We start from the raw sequence: 19,499 nt of genomic DNA on the forward strand, positions 1-19,499 counted from the left end.
CCACAATGCCTGGCTAACTTTTGTATTTTTAGTAGAGACGGGGTTTCACCGTGTTAGCCAGGCTGGTCTCTTATCTCCGGACCTCATGATCTGCCCGCCTCGGCCTCTCAAAGTGCTGGGATTACAGGCGTGAGCTACTGCTTCCAGCCCCATACTTTTTTTTTCTTCTTCTGAGACAGTCTTGCTCTATCGCCCTGGAGCGCAGGGGCACAATCTCGGCTCACTGCAACCTCGGCCTCCTGGGTTCACTCCAGAGTGAACAGGCCTGGGGCTGTTGCGAGGTTCCTTGGTAAGGGGCTCTCTAAGAGCTTTAGGAGTTCAAGGTGGAATCAGAGGTAGAAAAGACAAATGGTTGGGATATTCTGAGAAGAGGTCAGAATGTGGTCAGAGGGGAAAGAACCAGAGGATTGACCAGACACCAGCAGAGTTGTTTAGCATCTTAGAAATCATTTACAGGAAGGGCACGGTGGCTCACGCCTGTAATCCCCACACTTTGGGAGGCCGAGGCGGGTGGATTACCTGAGGTCGGGAGTTTGAGACCAGCCTGGCCAACATGGTGAAAGCCCATTTCTACTAAAAATACAAAAGTAGACGGGCACAGTGGCGCATGCCTGTAATCCCAGTTACTTGGGAGGCTGAGGTAAGAGAATTGCTTGAACTCTGGAGGCGGAGGTTGTGGTGAACCAAGCTTGCACCTTTGCACTCCAGCCTAGGCAGCAAGAGTGAAACTCCTGTCTCAACAAGAGGAAGGAAGAAAGGGAAAAAAAAAAAAATTAGGCCGGGCACAGTGGCTCACACCTGTAATTTCAGCAGTTTGGGAGGCCGAGGCGGGTGAATCACGAGGTCAAAAGTTCAAGACCAGCTTGACCAATATGGTGAAATCCCGTGTGTACTAAAAATACAAAAATTCGCCGGGTGTGGTGGTACGTGCCTGTAACCCCAGCTACTGAGGAGGCTGAGGCAGGAGAATCATTTGAACCCAGGAGGCGGAGGTTGCAGTGAACCAAGATTGCTCCACTGCATTTCAGCCTGGGTGACAGAGGGAGACTCTGTCTTAAAGAAAGAAAAATAGCCAGCTGTGCACACCTGTAGTGCCAACTACTTGGGAAGTTGAGGTGGGAGGATTGCTTGAGGCTGGGAGCTCGAGGCTGCATGGAGCCGTGATTTCACCACCACTCCTGCTTGGATGACAGAGTAAGACCCTGTCTCAAAAAAAAAATCGTCATTTAGGGCTGGGAGATGTGACTCATGCCCGTAATCCTAGCATTTTGGGGGTGGGGGGAGGTGGAGGCTGGAGGACTGCTTGAGCCCAGGAGTTCAAGACCAGCCTGGGCAACACAGTGAGACTCCATCTCTTGGGGGAAAAAAAAAAAAAAAAAAAAAAAAAAAAAAAGCCCGTGTGGTAGTTTGCACCTGCAGTCTCAGGAAGCTACTGAGGAGGCTGAGGCAGGAGGGTGCTTCAGCCCAAGTGGTCAAGGCTGCAGTGAGCCACGGAAACTGATCCTGCACCCTGGGTGACAGAGGTACACCCTGTCTTCAAATGATAAAATAACCCAGCCTGGCCAACATGGTGAAACTCCATCTCTACTAAAAACACAAAAAATTGCCAGGCATGGTGGCTCACGTCTATAATCCCAGCACTTTGGGAGGCCGAGGCAGGTGGATCATGAGGTCAGGAGTTTGAGACCATCCTGGCCAAGGTGGTGAAACCCAGTCTCTACTAAAAATACAAATGTTAGCCAGGCGCAGTGGTGGGCACCTGTAATCCCAGTTACTGGGGAGGCTGAGGCTGGAGAATCACTTGAACCCAGGAGGCAGAGGTTGCAGTGAGCCGAGATTGTGCCACTGAACTCCAGCCTGGGCGACTGAGACTCTGTCTCTAATAATAATAATGATGGTACTTACCTCATGAAATTGTGAGATTAAACATGAACATGAAGTTGTGAGATTTAAGCTACGTATATTTATTGCCTAATATATATATGATATATATGTATCGGCTATACATATATATATATATATAAAATTTTTTTTTTTCTTCTGAGACAGACTCTTGCTTTGTGTCCCAGGCTGGAGTGCAGTGGCACAATCTCGGCTCACTGCAACCTCCGCCTCCCAGGTTCAAGCGATTCTCCTGCCTCAGCCTCCTGAGTACTTGAGACTAGGTGTGCATCACCACTCCCAGCTAATTTTTGCATTTTTAATAGAGACAGAATTTCATCATGTTGGCCAGGCTGATCTCGAACTCCTGACCTCAAGTGATCCGCCCACCTCGGCCTCCCACAGTGTTGGGATTACAGGTGTGAGCCAGAGCCCTGCCAAAATAGTGTTTATTGAGTACTAACTGTATACCAGACATTGTGATAAGCAAGAGCTTTAATGTTGCCCAATTTAGGGCCGGGTGGGATTGCTCATGCCTGTAATCCCAACACTTGTGAGAGGCTGAGGCATGAGGATCAGTTGAGCCCAGGAGTTCAAGACCAGCCTGGCCAACATAGTAAGACCCCTCTCTACAAATAATTTAAAAATTAACTGGGGGTGGTGACGCATGCCTGTAATCCCAGCTACTCTGGAGGCCGAGGCAGGCGAATCGCTTGAACCCGGGAGGCAGAGGTTGCGGTGAGTGGAGATTGTGCCATTGCAGTCCAGCCTGGGCAACCAAGCGAGACTCCGTCTCAAATAAATAAATGAATGAAAATGCTATTCCTATCCTTCGGACCTCATTTTCCTTAGCTATAAATTGAAAATGTTTAATCAATGATTCTTCTGGGGAGCTTACTCCCCTCCCTGGTGGGTTGCATGAGAGTCACACTAGGGGCTTATTTTCAAATAACATACCCTCACTGGAGACTTTTATTCAACCCCTAAGGCAGTGATTTTTCTAATACCTTGCTTAAGAATGATGGGGGCAATTTGCCAAAATGGAGATTCCTGAGTCCCAGTGATTCTGACTCAGTACATCTGGAGTTGGTTCCAGAATTCAAGTTTTTGTTTGTTTGGTTTTGGTTTTGTTTTTTAAATATTTTTTTCTTTTTTTTTTATTATTATTTTTTAAAAACGGGGTTCCACCATGTTGGTCAGGCTGGTCTTGAACTCCTGACCTCAGGTGATCCGCCCGCCTTGGCCTCCAAAGTGCTTGGATTACAGGCGGGAGCCACCACGCCTGGCTGGTTTTGGTGTTTTTTGATACCAGAGTCTCGCTGTCACCCAGGCTGGATTGCAGTGTTGCAATTTTGGCACACCACAACCTCCGCCTCCTGGGTTCAAGTGATTCTCCTGCCTCAGCCTCCCCGGTAGCTAGGATTACAGGTGTGCGCCAACATGCCTGGCTAATATTTGTATTTTTAATACAGATGGGGTTTTGCCATGCTGCCCAGGCTCATCCCGAACTCCTGACCTCTGGTGATCCACCCACAAGCCAAATGCCTTGGCCTCCCAAAGTGTTGGGATTACAGGTGTAAGCCACCATGCCCGGCCAGAAGTCAGGTTTTTGTTTTGTATTTTTGAGACAGGTCTTGCTTTGTCGCCAGGCTAGAGTTCAGTGGTGAGATATCGGCTCATTGCAACATCTGCCTCCCGGGTTCAGGTGATTCTCCTGCCTCAGCCTCCCGAGTAGCTCGGACTACACGCACCCACTACCAAGCCTGGCTAATTTTTGTTTTTAGTAGAGACGGGGTTTTCACCATGTGAAAACCTCATGATCCACCCCCACCTTGGCCTCCCAAAGTGCTGGGATTACAGGTGCCAGCCACCTTGCCCAGCCCAGAATTCAGCTTTTAACAAATGATCTGGATGTAAATGGCCCACAGAATCTGTGCATTGCGGATGGGGGAAGGGCACAACCCCCCGAGTCTCTCTTGCTCCTGGATGGTCTGATAAGAAGTGAAATGTTCCACTTGCTGAGAATTACTAACCCCAGGTTTCCTTCTAGCTTGGACACTGGTTCTCAGGAGGAATCCTCACCCCTACCAGGAGCCCTTCTGCTCCACCAAATACTGCTGGGCTCTACGCACCCCACTTCTCATTTTAAGCCTTAAAATTCACTCCCCACTATTTCTGCCCCCCTCTCTACTTTCATCCTCACAAGAGTCCCATGCAGCTGGGGTAGACGAGTCATTTTCCTCTCTTGGGACCACGCTAAAGAGGCAGCCTATGATTGCCACGAGGGTAAGGGAGCCCTGCACTGCAGATCAATCATTTCCAGAAAAGCCAGAACTCTGAATTTTTCTGTGCAATTTCTGAAATTTTAAATCAGATTTTTTTTTCCCTGAAATTCAATAGATCCGATACCACAAAATCTCCTTTTGCTAAAGGAGATTCCTTAAACCACCAAGAACAAGGCAGAGATGATCTCTCACCCTTCCCAACACACAATTTCCACACCCAGTAAGCTGAGTCTCTGTCTGGGTGGATAATTCCTTTTTTTTTTTAATCTTGGACAGCTGCTCTCTGTAGCAAGGAACCCAGAACTTTGGGTAACCTAAGGGATATCAGTCTGGTTGTCAGTAAAAAGGTGCCAGAGGATTTGTGCTGTATCCCCTAACCACACAGTTCCTGCTCAGTCTCTCATCTCCTTGGCAGCTATGTCTGATGGCTAGATAGGAGTTGGCGTGATCTTCCAGAAAAAGAACAGGCGTCCTGTCTTGCAGAGGCAGGAAAGAAGTCAGAAAGCTGTGTGTGTGCGCGTGTGCGCTTAGGAGGAGGGGGGTCTCAGGTGGCACTGGCAGTGGGAGGGAAATCATTAAGAGTGGCAATTGGCCAGTTGAGGTGGCTCACACCTATAATTCCAGCACTTTGAGAGGCTGGGCAGGTGGATTGCTTGAGCAAACAAGTTCAAGACCGTCATGCACGTGATGAAACCCCGTCTCTACAAAAAATACAATTAGCTGGGCTTGGCAATGCACGCCTATAGCCCCAGCTACTCAGGAGATTGAGATGGGAGGATGGCTTAGGGCTGCCAATTGCACTGCTGAAGTCCAGCCTGGGTGACAGAGCCAGACCTTGTCTTTAAGAGGGCTGGGTGTGGTGGCTCATGGCTGTAATCCCAGCAGTTTGGGAGGCCAAGGCGGGCGGATCATTTGAGGTAGAGTTCGAGACCCGCCTGGCCAACAGGGTGAAATCCTGTATCTACTAAAAATACAAAAATTAGCTGGACATGATGGCATGTGCCTGTAATCTCAGCTGTTCAGGAGACTGAGGTGGGAGAATGGGAGGCAGAGGCTGTCGTCAGCCGAGATCACACCACTGCACTTCAACCTGGGCAACAGAGCTAAACTCCATCTCAAAAAAAAGTATCCGGCTCAGCTCGGCCTGGCGCAACTGCAGCTGGGAGGCGACTGGAGTATGTCGGCCCTGTTTGAGGAGTGGAGTGGGGTGGTTCTGTGTGGGACCCCGTGGGGCCAGTGGTACGACTCTGGAGGAGGTGTTCATTGAAGTTCAGGTGCCACCAGGCACGTGCGCCCAGGATATCCGGTGTGGCCTGCAAAGCCGCCTTGTGGCACTGGCAGTGGGCAGCCGCAAGATCCTCAAGGTAGAGACAGTTCGAGGCTTGTGTTGTGTCCTCTTCCCAGCCACCCCCAGCCCCCGAGTCCTGAAGTTCATGGTTTTCCTGAATGACTGTTGGGTGTCCGGACTACTCCTGTAGCTGGCACAGAGAGAGGGGATAGGTAACACTGACCAGGTTTGGGTCTGGTCGGAGCCTCCCTCTTCAGGGCAGGTGCTGAATTGTGGAAATTTGAGGAGTCCATTTTCCAGTTTTCAAACCAAGTCAGACTGCTGCTTCTGCTTCTCTAAGGGGCATCAGCTGGGAACAGACTAGGTTGCTAAAGGAACAGATATTTCTTCCAGTCACTGAAGACAGGAAGGAAGGTGGCAGGAAGACAATGAGACAGATAAGGTCCCTGCAGTGGCAAGGTTAAGCTCTTGTTGGGGGGAGTAACTAATAGATTTTTTAAAAAGTATCCAAGAAAAACTACACTACCCAAAACGAAACCAGCTGGGTTGCCTAGGCCTTGGCTGTAGTCACTAAAGAATGGCAACAGTCTCAGAAACCCTGAAGATGGGGTCAATTTAAGATGAGGCTGTTGGCCGGGTACGGTGGCTCACGCCTGTAATCCCAGCACTTTGGGAGGCCAAGGCAGGCGGATCACGAGGTCGAGAGATCAAGACCATCCTGGCCAACATGGTGAAACCCCGTCTGTACTTTAAAAATACAAAAATTGGCTGGGCGTGGTGCTGTGCACCTGTAGTCCTAGCTACTGGGGAGGCTGAGGCAGGAGAATTGCTTGAACCCAGGAGGCTGAGATTGCAGTGAGCTGAGATTGCGCCATTGTACTCCAGCCTGGCAACAGAGCAAGAGTCTGTTTCTTCATTCTGTACTGTCTTTGGCGTCCACCCAAGGTCTGACATCAACTCATCCTTCAAGCTAACAATTCAGAGGAGTAAGAGCACTTAAGGAGAAGCAGAGCACACAGCCAGGGTTTGAGAGACAGAGGAAGGCTAAAATTACTCTGGCCTTGCCAGGCGACATCTTCCCCAAACTTCTCAGATGTATATTCCTCCCTAACACTGCCAACGAGGGCTCCTTCCCTTCAGCTTGGGACTGAAAACTTCCAGCAGTAACATGTGAGTATGTGCGCCTGTGCAGGGGCTTGTCCTGGCACCACTGGAAACACCTCCCTGCTTGGTGCTGCCCACAAGACCGTGTAGGTGGCCAAGAAAGCGACTTCCATTAGACAGTGTTTTTCTGTGTGTACTGGAAAAAGATGCTCCAAATCGTCACTTTATTATGTGGCAGTCACCGGGGTGCCAGCCTCTGCTCGTCCCACATCACTCTTTTAATCCAGGGCTCTCCAGGCATTTTCTTGTTTGAGTCTCACAAATCAAGGTCAATGTCCATTACAGGCCTGTGCTCCCCTTTTCTTCAGTACAGGGCGGGGCTCATGTAACCAAGTCCCGAGTACTGATTTTTTTGTTTGTTTTTTTTTTTTTTGAGACTGAGTCCTCACTCTGTTGCCCAGGCTGGAGTGCAGTGGTGTGATTTTGGCTCACTGCAACCTCTGCCTCCCAGGTTCAAGCGATTCCCCTGCCTCAGCCTAACAAGAAGCTGGGATTACAGGTACATGCCCCGACACCCGGGTAATTTTTTTTATAAAAAAAAAAATTTTTGGTAGAGACGGGGTTCCATCATGTTGGCCAGGCTGGTCTCGAACTCCTGACGTCGTGATCCACCTGCCTCGGCCTCCCAAAGAGCTGGGATTACAGGCATGAGCCACTGCACCTGGCCTATAGCTGTCTCTTAACTGGTCCTGGTGAGGCCCGCCAACACCAGTGTAGAGCCCTGGGAGGAGCACGGATGACGAGACTACCCCAAGGGGGATGGATGTAGGAGCAGAGACATTTCTTGATCTCACTCTGCAAACTGGTCCAAAAACTTGAGGTAGGCCTGACGCTGGGGTGCAGCTGCTGGAATGAAGTGGCCACCGGAGTGAGTGAGGGTGACCGCTTCAGGGAATCGGCTGGCCAGCTGCATACTCTCCGGAGAGGGGATGACTTTGTCAGTGTCCCCGAAAACATGGAGGGAAGGCAATGACAAGGGTCTTTGCAGGATAGATTCCTTGAATCCAAGGCCCCGGGGACAGAATCCAGATACCAAGATGACAAACCGCGGCAAGGGGAAGCGGGAATCGCCTGCCTGGCCCAGGGCGCACACGAGGGCTGCCAGCGCAGCCCCTTGGCTGAAACCAAGAAGCCCATCAAAAGGCCCCAGCCTGTTCAGGGCCTGCGCCACCGTCCCCAGGGCTTCCTCCAGGCCCCTGCACACGGCGGGCTCTTCCAATGCTGAGAAAACGTCCGCCTCTTGCTCTGAAAACCACCAGCCTCGAGGCTGCTCCTCCGGAGGGCAGGACCCTACAGCGATACGGGGAAAGAGGCTGGGCTTAGGGCACGGGAGGCTCCAGGAAGGGCGGGAGGATTCGAGATGGCAGAGAAAAAAGCGGGCAGGAAGGCGAAAGTCTAGGGGAGAGTAGAGGGGGAATGCAGGGATTGGCCTGAATAGGAGGCGACGGAGGACGGCGGAAGCCTGGGAGCACAGGCAGTACGTTGAGCAGGAGGGGATAGGCTGGGTGGGAGGAATGAGGGTGGGGGACGCTGAGGGGACGAAACAAGATGGCGAAAGCCGAGTGCATTTCCAGAGCAGGGCTTGTCTCACCGAAGTCTGATCTGGCGCTCTCGGGGCCCGGGGCGTCCGGGACCGGGTGCGGGCCGCTGAGGCACACGAGGTCGGCGCGGCCCCGCAGCGCCTTCCTCAGTGCTCCGGTCTTCTCGCGGAAGCCCCGCTCACTCTGCCGGAAGCCCGCCAGGCACAGGACCCGGAGGGTTCGCTGCTGCGTGGCCATTATGCTCGGCAGAATCGCAATGAAAGCACCGGAAGCGGCCTTTCCCCGAGCGGAAGGAGAGTGCAAGGGGCGGAACCAAACGCAGGCACCACCCCGAAGGCGGGCCTCGCAGCGCCAAGACGTTCCCATGACAACGGTGAGGGGAGGGGCGCAGCCAGAGCAGAGGCGTACCTGGGGGCCGGGAGCGTGTCAAGGAGCGAGCGGCGCCACCTTCTCGTCTCTGCAGCTGCAGTCCTCGCAAGCCACGGCTGAAGGGGGCTGCGTGGACCCCTCCTGCACCTGAGGTCGCAGACTTTGGTCAGGGTCTCGCTTCTGCCACCCTGCATTTCCCGTCGCGGTCGCCGGGCGGCGGCCTCGGCTTGTGTCGCCAGAGGCGGCCAGGGCCCAGGCGCAGTCTCTCCTCCCTCCTGGAAACCCCGCCCACCTTCCCCTGCGCGGGCCGGCCCAGGGCCTGGGGACGCCGGTCTTGGCCGTGGTTCACCGTCCAGGGCCCCAAGGAGCTGCCGGCGTAGAAGTCCATGGGGTAGGGCTGCTGCCAGGAAATGGCCCTCAGGGCCACGGCCGCCTGCGGGGGAGACCAGACAGAACATTTGCCCGTGTCTTCCTGGTCCTGGATACTGAAACTCAGCCCTCACAACAGCCTGTGAAGGGCACACAGTCCCCTACCACGGAAGTGAAGTGTGTGGTTCAGAGGTCAGGGCCTTGTCTAACACCACACAGCTAGGAACTGGAGAATTCGAGAAAGACTCCGGAACCTATTAACATAACCAAATCCTGCCCACCCACCCCACCCCACTCCAGACCTGGCCTTTGAGAAGCACGTGCAAAACCCACTCTCCCAGGGGTTCGGAACTTGGTGTTACCTCATAGGGTGTCAGCAGCGGCTTGGGGAAGGCTGTGCCCCAGTCAATGGAGAGCCGTGGACACGCCACCTGCACCCACCTGGGAAGGGAAGCCAGGTCAGACCCTAGGAGGTGCCGCCCCTCCCTCCAGGCAGCATGCTGAAGAACATGACAGTACCCCTACAAACCCATTAATTACCAAGCCTTACGAACCCTAGAGTAAACACAGTCACCTGCTGCTGTTTGGGATACTGCATTGTTTTGTGTTTTCTCCTGCTTCCTCTGCTGACAATGAGCTTTCCAGGGCAGCTCACTGGTGAGAGCATCCCCAGAACCAAATTTAGTATCTGCTACCGGGGGGGTCGGGCACCCCTGCAACTCATCTCAATGACAAATGTGATGCTGCCATTGCCTCTGAGCCCTGAAGCAGGTGTGACCCAGTTAGCCCTGCCTGGGAAGTCTCTGTCAACACTAAAATTCCATGACCATGGAAGCAATTCCTATTGGCTCCAGCCTTCCAGACAGGCTGGGCAGGACCCAACTTCTAAGCTGCTTTATCCAGAGTCATAGCCAGGCAGGTAAGGTGGGGAAACTCACACATCCACCTCAGGAAGTAGGCGAAGCTTGCTGGGGAAGATCTCAGAGAGCAGCAGCCTCACGAAGGAAAGGCCCAGGGCTCGGAGCTGGGACTCCAGGTGCTGTTGGGAGGAGGCAGCAGGATGGAGGTCACCATGCTCATGCAGCCAAAGCTGAACCTGTGGTTTTCCCAGCTCCTCCCCTCCTCCAGAGGCCCTCCGGAGCCCACTGACCTCCAGGATCTTAGGACTGCCCTGGCGACCCAAAGTGCCTAGAATGAGGCCCCAGGACTTAGCTGAGCGGGCAGCAGTTATGGCTTCCTGGCGAGCAGCTTGCATGCGCTGGTGGTCATAGTGCTCTCTCGACAGGACTTTGCTATATGGGTCATACCTGGAAAAGCAGCAGCCAGGGTCACTGAGACAGCCACTGTGGGGACTCTTGGGCACACAGCCCCTGACTCAGCCCTGTAGGCTCCTGAGCCTTTAGGCCCTATGCAGGTCATTGGGAACAGAGGCAAGAGTGGGGACTGTCATTAGGAAGACCTGTCCCATAGCTGGAGCAGATAGGAGCTGGCAGTTTCGGGATCTCAGTGTAAATCCCCAGGGCTGCAGGTAACAGCAGCCCTGGGGCGAATGCCCACATCTAGTGCCCATGTGCCTCAGACCCTTAGGGTTGGTGGCTTAGCAGCCAGGAAATGAGGATGCAACCAACTGAGGGCATGAGTGGCCGCAAATCTGACCCCTCACCAGCTGCCAGCCCAGCCCAGCCCAGCACATACCGGTAAGCAGGGACGTTGGGGTTGGCAATCATGACAGACTCCAGATGGAATCGGCCATCTCCAAGATACCTGCAGGGGTGGAAGGGAGGCTGTATGTGTGATCTGGGCAGAAGAGGCACTCGCTGGCTTAGTCGTTCAGAGGGCGGAGTTCACGGCTGGCTGTGCTGTGACTGTGTAAACTGGGACAGCCAGCATTTCACCTCACAGAGCCTTGGTTTCCTCACATGTAAAAGAAAGGAGTTTGAATTGGATGACTGTATGGTCTCTCTCATCACGTAACGCAGAATCTAAGAACTGTCCCACCCAAGCTTCTGGGGAAGAGTGAAGGGGCAGCCCAGGCCAGACCAGGCTGCCTGCAGTTCCAGAACTCCTCATCCGGAAGCTGGGGAACAGATTCTCCCTTACAGGCTCAACACAGACGTGGACAGCAGCGTTCAGGGAGTCACCTACGCCAGCAGTAATCAACCTTCTTGGCACCAGGGACAGGTTTCATGGAAGACAATTTTTCACAGACACGGGTGGGAGTGGGGTGATGGTTTCAGGATGAAACCGTCCCACCTCAGATCATCAGGTGTTAGATTCTCAGAAGGAGCACGCCACCTAGATCCTTCGAATGCACGTCACAACAGGGCGTGTCCTCCTGGGAGCACCTAATGCTGCTGCTGATGGGACAGGAGGCGGAGCTCAGGCAGCCATGGCCCCTCACCTGTACAGCTCGGTTCTTAACAGGCCGCGGTGTCAGGGGTTGGGGACCTCCGAGCTATGCTGTACATTAGGCTGCAGCCATACACAATCGCTACTTTGTGCCCAGACTAGCTCTTGGGTCCAGTTACTGAGTTACAACAACAGCTACTGGATTTTCATGTTTTGTTTTTTTTGAGGCAGGGTCTTACTCTGTCACTCAGACCAAGTGCAATGGCGTGGTCACGGCTCACTGCAGCCTCGGCCTCCCAGGCTCAAGCGATCCTCTCACCTAAGCCTCCTGCGTAGCTGGGACTACAGGCATGGACACCGTACCCAGCTAATTTTTTCTTTTTCTTTTTTTTTGTAGGGTGGGGTCTCACTATGTTTCCCAGGCTGGTCTCAAACTCCTAGATATAAGCAAATCTCCTGCCTTGGCCTCCCATAAAGCGCTGGGGTTACAGGCATGAGCCACCATGCCCAGCCACCAGCTACTGTTTATTGGGTTTTTGCCTTCTGTGTACCAGACACAGACAAAGTACCTGATGTGAATTAGTTCACTCAGTCCTGTCTACTAATCCTCCAAGATACCTACAGTATACCAGTTTTACAGAAGATACAACTGAGGCTCAGGGATGTTAAGAAACTTGCCTCCAGCTGGGCGCGGTGGTTCACGCCTGTAATCCCAGCACTTTGGGAGGCTGAGGCGGGCGGATCACCTGAGGTCAGGAGTTCAGGACCAGCCTGACCAATATGGTGAAACCCCATCTTAAAAAAATAATAAAAATAAAAAAAGAAACTTGTCCAATTATACAGCTATGAAGCAGCACACCTGAGGCTTAACCCCAGGCCCTCAGCCATGCTAACCCTAACATGGCTTCCCAGGCCATGAAGACTCATAACCCTAAGTGTGGCTTCCCAGGCCATGAAGACTCCAGAGTGTGGAAGCTCACCTGCCTGTGACAGCTTCTCTCCCTCTCGGAGACCACACTTCATTTTGATGAATGGCCAACACTCTGGGTGTCCCTCCCTCCAACATACACTTGGAAGCCCCTAAGGGTGGATACGGAGTGATGCAGGCGCAGGAAGCGCTCCTGGGGGAGCAGGACTGCCAGGCCTGGGCTGGGGAAGGCCCTGATGAGGTCCTGTCTAGGGGGCAAGCCCCAGAAGTGGGCTGAGTCAGGAGTGTCCTCCCTCCCTGCCATTAGTAAGGAACAGGGCTCCCTCCCCTAGTCCCAGCCGGGGGAGCTGTCGGCTCTCAGGCTGGCTGCATTCACACAACATTAAGCATTTCCATTACCTAAAATAATTAGGCGGCAGGAGACACGCTGCTTCTGCTTGTTAGCTGTCCGGATGGTAAATTAATGGGGCTGCAGCCTGGGCGTGCCCATCCATCTTCGCCAATTATATTCCTACCACTGTCAGCCCACCCTCATCCCCCCATCAGGCCCTCTGGATGGCGGACTGGGCAGTGGGGAAAGAGATAGCCCAAGTCGAGTCCCTTTCTGGTGCCCACCTTGCACTGTGACCTTGGGCTGCAGGTAAGGAGCGTTAGATTCAGTTTCTTTCCTGTATGATGACCCTTGGGCTCCCTCCCAGGGCACATTCTTATGTCTCTAGGATTTGGCCCCCATTTTTAACTTACACAACGGCCTCTACCTCTTCGGGCAGTCGGGGGGATGTGCAGCCCAGAATCTCTCCAGGGGACAGGGGCTTGCACTGTGGGACACTCACACGATACTCAGCTTTTAGCTCCTGGGCAGCTGCCTGTAGGAAGGAGGGGGAAAGGGAAGCCAGAGGCTGAACAACCTGGAGCACCTGGCATGGGGACCCAGCAACAGCTGGAGAGTGGCCACCGTCTGCCCTGCAAGAGGCTGAGGATCCACATTCCACCCACCTGCAAGGTGGACACAAACTGAATGGTGCTGACCAGGGCAAGGGCAGTGGCCGGGGGAAAGGTGAGGCGGAGAGAGTCCAGCAGGTGGGCAGCATCTATCCGGATGTCGACGAACACGTACAGCACCCGCAAGTCTTGGGCCGAGGTGTCCATTGGAACTGGGGGAGGGAAGCATTCAGGGGCCGTTTGGGAAGGCAGGAGCCGCAGAGGGCCCGGGCGGAGGTCTCTGAGCAGCCAGGCCCAGTAGGTAACCTGGAGGTAGATGAACAGGGTAGGAGAAGAGGGGTTCACAGGTCCCCTAGAAGCTCTTTCTCAGTCAGGCTTCTGTGTCACCCGGCCAGGGGCCGGTCTGCACTAAACAGCCTTTCAAACACCTGCATCCGGGACAGAGCACAGTTTCCAAGGCAACCAAATCCAAAGGCAAGATCCACCTGCAGAGCGGGAAGGCGGAGGCCATCCCAGAAACCAGGAGGGACCTCGTGCCGCAACCAGGACAGGAAGGCGCTTCGAGGGGGAAGATGAGTGTCCGGCCTGCCTCTCGCCAGCCCTGCCACCACTGAGGTGTCCTGGCCCCGCCATACCTAGGCAGCTGTGGCCATAGTGTACCAGGAAGTCAGCTCCCAGGGCCCTGGCAGTGAAGTCATCCACACAGCAAGCCCCGTAGGTCACATCACCCATCACCATCACTTCAGCCTCGGTGAACCTGTGGGGAGGGGTGGTAACAGTGGGACAGTGACACAGAAGTGGGGTAGGGGAGACCCAGCCCTGGGAGGGGTCTCAGGGCTCAGCTCCTCTCCCCCTACCTCTCCCAGTTCCTTGAGTGGGCAGCTGCCACTCCTGCCAACAAAGATTAGGAGGGGCACAGCTGCCACCTCCCCCGGCCTGGCAGCAGCTCCTGAAACGGTTGCAGCATGAGGACCCTCATTCCTCTGCCCAGGCTCAGGCTGCAGGAGGGACCCCAACCCTCAGCCCAGCACACATGGGGTCCAAACACAGATGTCCCATGCCCTGACTCACCCAACCCACCCAGAGCAGTGAGCACTCATGTGCATGCATGCACACACACACACATACACACACACACACACACACACACACACGCAAAGGCACGCACTCCCACGCTGGGTGTTGCGGTGGGTGTGGCTGTATGGATACACAGAGCCTCCCTCTCACCTGGACCCCCGCTACCTCCCCACCCACAGGTAGGGCCCTCAGTGCCCAGGAAGGGGGGCCCAGGCACAGCTCCCCCGCAGCACATGGCACCACCTACACACCTCCTGCGTCAGGAAGAGGCTCTGATGCCATGGATCTGCTGCCAGGCCTGAATCACTGGGGGAGGGGTGGGGGAAGACCCTCCACCCCTAAACTCACCCGGGGAATGGAGAAGCCCCTCTTCCTTGAAAGAGGCTCACACCTGGGCCATGGGGCCTGGCTCAGTGCTGGGTCTTCCCATCCTTCCCCTGGGGGTGTGGTGGTGGAAGAGCTGAGCTGCTAGTCACCCCCTCCTCCACCCCCTTCCCCAAACCAGGCTGTGCCCAGAAGCAGATTATTCAGCTCCTTAGAATGCAGCCCAGGCATCTGAGTCAGCCAGAGCACTTAATTTTTTATAGATTAAAATGTATGCAAATTGGCCTGAGCCCCAGAGAGCATCCCCAAGGGGCAAGAGGCGGGGGAGCAGGGAAGTGAGTCTGTGGCAACCGGCTGGGCAGCAGGGGAGGGAGGCGGCCGCAGGGATGGGGGAGGTTCCCAGCAGGAGATGACCTCCCTTTTCTTCGTTCTCCGCCCCTGTTCCAGTGCTGGTTCCAGATGGCTGAGCTCTCACCCTCCCCACCAAGGATGGCTCACTGTACTGCAGAAACTTAGAATGACAGTAGTAGGACGTAGAGGAACTGAAAACCTTCTCCCAGGTACCTCCCCTTTGCAAACCTGGCCTTGCCCTACTTCCCCAAATGTGTCTGAGGAAAAGGTATCCCCTCCCCAGACCTCTCACAGGGGCAGCTGGGAGAATTCTTAGGTGCCTCCCTGAGTTCTACCACCTGCTCTGGGCCTAGCTTTGAGGATACTAGGATTGGTTTATTTCTCCGTCCCAAATATTTAGGAAAGGAGAGATTTGCAGGGACAAGCAGGGCTCTCAGCAAGCTGGGACATTTGTTTTGGGTTTTCCCTTAGTATGTATATGGTTATGTGGGAGAGACAGGGAAGGCGGAGGGTCCAGAAGGAAAAAATGCCCGCCACCAGGGCATTCGCCACCAGGGTAATGAGCATGGGGGTGGGGGAGCCTGGCTTAGCCTCTCTCCAGTGCCCCAAGCCTCACCTTTCCAAGATATCCACAATGGTGCAGGCAAAGAGGAGGAGGCCTTCTGGCATTTGCAAAGCCACTGAAAGACAGAGCAGAGACGTGAGACGTGGAGGGCCAGGAAGGGGCTGCAGTGGGGACGCTGTCCCCCTGGGCCACGCAACCTCTCCACCCCCACCCCAGCTCAGTGATGACAGGCTCACCCTTCTTGGCCTGGGCTTGTTGGATCCTCCAGATGGTCTTGGGGATCTCAAAGTTGTAGTTGGAAGGCAGGACCTGGACTGCTGCCTGCAGCTGGGGGTTGTTCAGGATCTCAGGGGGGATCTGATTGGCTACCCGGCCCCGAGGGACCCGACCTAGGATGGGTATAAGGGCTGAGTTGGTGTCTGCTTTTGACCGTAGCCAGACTGAGATGGAATGGGATCCCTTTTCAGGGCCTGCCCGGCTCCCCCAGCTCAAGCAGAGAAATAAAAATTTTGAGTCATCTCAAGAAAAATCCCGGGAATCTTAGCTAGCCCCCCAACCAGCAATTAGGAAAGTAAGTAACTTGCTAAAGAAGAAAATAAACAGCAGTCACCCAAGGGAGAGGCACAGGATGCCTGGCTCCCTGGAGAAACTGAAGGCAACACCTTGACATATACCCCCAAGCTGTTTTTCAGAAACCAGGACCCCCCACCAGATGAAAAAATGCCAACTAACTGCGGTCATGTAAGACCTCAGACAGTGTGAAGCCAGAAAAGAAAGTTCCAGAAATTCCCCAGCCCTCAACTCACTTTAAAGATCCCCCTGCAGACCAGCCTTTAAACCCCTTGCTTGTAAGCCATCAGGGAGTTCAGGTCTTAAGCCTTAGCTGCCCCGTCTCCTTGCCTGGCACCTTACAATAAATGCCTGTTCTCTCCCTGCAAAACTCAGTGTTTGGCTTTGCTTTGCAGGAGGGCAGACCCAAACTGAGTCTGGCAACAAGACCCTGCTGAGCTGTTAACTCCACCAGGTTTAAGGCCCAGATCCAGACACCAAGGGGGCTGGCCCAGCTTTAGTTCTCACTGAATTCATCCTGAAGGTAGAGACGATTCATGAAGCCGGAAGGTAACCGGCGTATTTTCCACATTGTGAAATTACTGGGAATCAAAGGCTTGAGCCCATGAAGAGAAAATGGCTCACCTGCTTCCTCAGGAGAGCAGACAGACAACAGGGAACCACGGACAACAGGGAACCACGGAGCAAAGAAGAACGAGCTGAGTCCCCCAACTGCCCCTTGATAGAGAACAGCCCTGCGGGAAACCCAAGTCCAGCTGGCCAGCCTGGCCGGTCTGGGAGCATGTTCCCCTCTCCCACCTCCTGAGGACACCTTGAAGTTCTGAGGTTGTAGATATGAGGTCTGTAAGCAAACCGTCAAACACGAATATGAACTTAAAAGACTGCCGTCCTCACTCAGAATCCCACTGACTATGCCCACACTGGCTGATTCTTTCACTCTTACCTCCCCTCCTTTAAAAGGGAAATAAACATCATACATTTAACTGACTTAATTGTCCCATTGCTCCTCCTTACTCTTAAACCAGGAAGGATGGAAAGAACACTCGAGGCAGGGTGGTGGATGCACCACTAAGGACAGAAAAGTGACCTTGTCTTTTAGGGACTAGCAGTCTAGAGGGGCAGAGACAGGCAGACACATAATTACAACTCCTGGAGTAAAGAGCAAACCCCAGCCCTTTCGCAAGGCTGTAGACCTTACTCTGGCCTCATCCTACTCCCTGTGTTATAGTGAACCCCAAGTTTCTCTTCAAAGAATCAGTATGTCAGTACGTTCAGCCTCTTACTCTTTAATTCTCTATTTTAAAGTTTAAGTTCCTTGTAATTCCAGTAACAACCTTCTCCACAGGTTCCTAGCATTAGATCACATCTGTTCCCCTGGTCCAGGCTCCATCCTGACTCATCCCAGTCACCTGCTCCAGCCACCTTCTTTGACCTAGGTGGTCACCCCCGGCTACCTGCTGACCCCCCCGTGACCATCCTTCCCGCCGCAACACCCACCCTGCCACTCCAGCTCGGACCCCTGCTCTCTTTAAAATAGTCAATCAGGGGCCGGGCACGGTGGCTCACGCCTGTAATCCCAGCACTTTGGGAGGCCGAGGCGGGTGGATGCCGAGGCGGGTGGATCACGAGGTCAAGAGATCGAGACCATCCTGGTCAACATGGTGAAACCCCGTCTCTACCAAAAATACAAAAAATCAGCTGGGCATGGTGGCGCGTGCCTGTAATCCCAGCTACTCAGGAGGCTGAGGCAGGAGAATTGCCTGAACCCAGGAGGCGGAGGTTGCAGTGAGCTGAGATCGCGCCATTGCACTCCAGCCTGGGTAACAAGAGCGAAACTCCGTCTCAAAAAAAAAAAAAAAGTCAATCAGGATTAGTCTAGCTTGTGCGGTCTAACGCCAGCCAACAGGGGAGCTACACAGCAGTAGGGACGACCCTGTCAAGCATAAGTGCCCCTTCCCCCTTGTCCAGGTGTGTGGTCACCATTGCTTCATGCGGGAGCCGCACCTTCTACAGAAGTAAATTGCCGGGACTCCATGTTTGGGTCCCCTTCCACGAACACTCCCTTAGTGGAAGCCGTCTTTCTCTCTCCTGGATTTCCCCTCTGGGGCCCCCTTCCACACCCTCTCTGGAAGCCTGTCTTCCCCTCCTAGACTCCATCTCTCTCTATTCCCTTCCACTCAGTGTGGAGCTGCTTTCCTCTCCTGGATCCCATCTTTCTGGATTCTCTCACTCAGCCTGAGAGTTAGCTGTTTCTCTCTCCTTTTTCTGATTCTCTCTCTAAATAAATCACTTTCTACAAACAAACAAGTAAATTGCCTTGCCGAGAGGATTTATCTCCGAGTGCTATTTCTTTCGTGGCATCGAAATATTACTTAGAACAATTCTGGGGGCTTGTCCAGGATTCACCGGTCTCCTCCGGTGCTTTCCGGCCCTCTGGTGAGGACACGCGTCCTGCTGCTTCCCTGCGGCAGCCTCAGGGGTAAAGGATGGGACCTACCTGGTGTGATGCACGAGGCGGCCTCTCAGCAACGCCGGGTGGGGGGTGGTGAGGCCTACAAATACCGCGGCAACCAAGCAACTCTGTGCACAGAGCAAGAAAAAGACCCTCGGGAGCCTGTAGCAGTTCCTTGATGGTCAGGACCAAGGGAAGTAAAGCCGTGGGGAGGGGGACAGTAAACTACGCCTCGGTCTGAATAGACCATGGTGAGAAAAGCCTGGGGCGTGGGGGGAGGCGGCCTGGCGGTTAAAGAGGTAGGACCTCTCCATTAGGGGCAGACTGAACCTCACACAAACCTCCAACAGTAGGGGAGGTGAGAAATTTCCAGTAAGGGAAATTGAGTCTCACCCCAAAAGGCGAGACATTTCTGGTAAGGGAAACCAAACCTTATCCCAAAATGGGATATACCCCAAGCAGAGTAAGGGGTAAACAGGATAAAGCCAACAACGGTATTCCCCTAACGATCCCTCCGCCTAACGTTAACACACACAAGCAGGTCCCGCCCCAGACCCTTCTCCTGTCCTTGCGGTCCCCTCCTTATAGCCCCACCTCTTGGGAACTGTCGGAAGAGCTCACTGCCTACCAGCTTGAGTACGCTTCCCTAAAATGACTTCAACGTAAGACAAAACAATGTAAAAGAAAAAAAAAAAAAGGTATTCAGAACTTCCCTTTCCCCTCTTCTGGCCGGGGCGGGGACGACAAAGAGGTACACACAGAGCTGCTATGGGAGCCTAGGAACGTGAACACCCACCCTGGCCAAAACATTCTACAGCAGATCAAAAATTTCCCGCCCAAGACCCCCAGTGGGACGATAGTAACGCAGTCTACCGAGAAAACATGCAGGAAAATATGCTGGTCTAGGTGCTCAGGATCTTCCTGGGCAGGGAATGTTAAGATTTCATTTTGTAGCCGGGCGCGGTGGCTCAAGCCTGTAATCCCAGCACTTTGGGAGGCCGAGGCGGGTGGATCACGAGGTCAAGAGATCGAGACCATCCTGGT

General features: G+C 53.9%; 2 protein-coding genes and 1 long non-coding RNA gene across 5 annotated transcripts in view; all 3 read right to left on the reverse strand.

The window, feature by feature from the left end:
- Nucleotides 1–2,936: 2,936 nt before the first annotated feature.
- On the reverse strand, nt 2,937–6,965 carry LOC119473162. Its single transcript, XR_005202363.1, has 3 exons — nt 6,490–6,965; nt 3,941–3,945; nt 2,937–2,947 (listed from the first exon to the last, which is right to left on the reverse strand). It is a non-coding gene; the product is annotated as an uncharacterized LOC119473162 (long non-coding RNA).
- A 223-nt stretch (nt 6,966–7,188) lies between these two features.
- On the reverse strand, nt 7,189–8,546 carry OVCA2 (OVCA2 serine hydrolase domain containing). The gene is made up of 2 exons (XM_017541642.2): nt 8,210–8,546; nt 7,189–7,908 (listed from the first exon to the last, which is right to left on the reverse strand). The coding sequence occupies exons 1-2, from the start codon at nt 8,523–8,525 to the stop codon at nt 7,409–7,411; spliced, it is 816 nt and encodes a 271-aa protein (XP_017397131.1). The 5' UTR covers nt 8,526–8,546; the 3' UTR covers nt 7,189–7,408.
- DPH1 (diphthamide biosynthesis 1) overlaps nt 7,598–19,499 on the reverse strand; it is a 20,302-nt gene continuing 8,400 nt past the window's right edge. Inside the window, exons 2-13 of one of the 3 annotated variants that reach the window (XR_005202361.1) lie at nt 15,670–15,822; nt 15,485–15,548; nt 13,752–13,873; nt 13,171–13,328; nt 12,919–13,040; nt 10,593–10,661; nt 10,048–10,204; nt 9,836–9,936; nt 9,260–9,338; nt 8,821–8,961; nt 8,210–8,675; nt 7,598–7,908 (exon numbers count right to left, since the gene is read on the reverse strand). Coding sequence is in view for 1 of the 3 variants with exons in the window: in XM_017541640.2 (XP_017397129.1) it covers nt 8,586–8,675; nt 8,821–8,961; nt 9,260–9,338; nt 9,836–9,936; nt 10,048–10,204; nt 10,593–10,661; nt 12,919–13,040; nt 13,171–13,328; nt 13,752–13,873; nt 15,485–15,548; nt 15,670–15,822 (1,256 nt within the window). In the remaining 2 variants the exon portion in view is untranslated. The remainder of the gene's footprint in view (nt 7,909–8,209; nt 8,676–8,820; nt 8,962–9,259; nt 9,339–9,835; nt 9,937–10,047; nt 10,205–10,592; nt 10,662–12,918; nt 13,041–13,170; nt 13,329–13,751; nt 13,874–15,484; nt 15,549–15,669; nt 15,823–19,499) is intronic. The other 2 variants (XM_017541640.2, XR_005202362.1) reach the window with 2 other exon arrangements.

Source organism: Cebus imitator, unplaced genomic scaffold (genome assembly GCF_001604975.1).
Source record: "Cebus imitator isolate Cc_AM_T3 unplaced genomic scaffold, Cebus_imitator-1.0 Scaffold136, whole genome shotgun sequence".
In the NCBI taxonomy this organism is placed as follows: Eukaryota; Metazoa; Chordata; class Mammalia; order Primates; family Cebidae; genus Cebus; species Cebus imitator.

What these genes read in the sequence shown, in the direction of transcription:
- OVCA2 (XM_017541642.2), bottom strand. Translation starts at nt 8,525, where the DNA reads ATGGGAACGTCTTGGCGCTGCGAGGCCCGCCTTCGGGGTGGTGCCTGC. An exon ending in GAGCGCCAGATCAGACTTCG is followed by an intron (nt 7,909 to 8,209) that starts GTGAGACAAGCC and finishes GTATCGCTGTAG; the next exon opens with GGTCCTGCCCTCCGGAGGAG.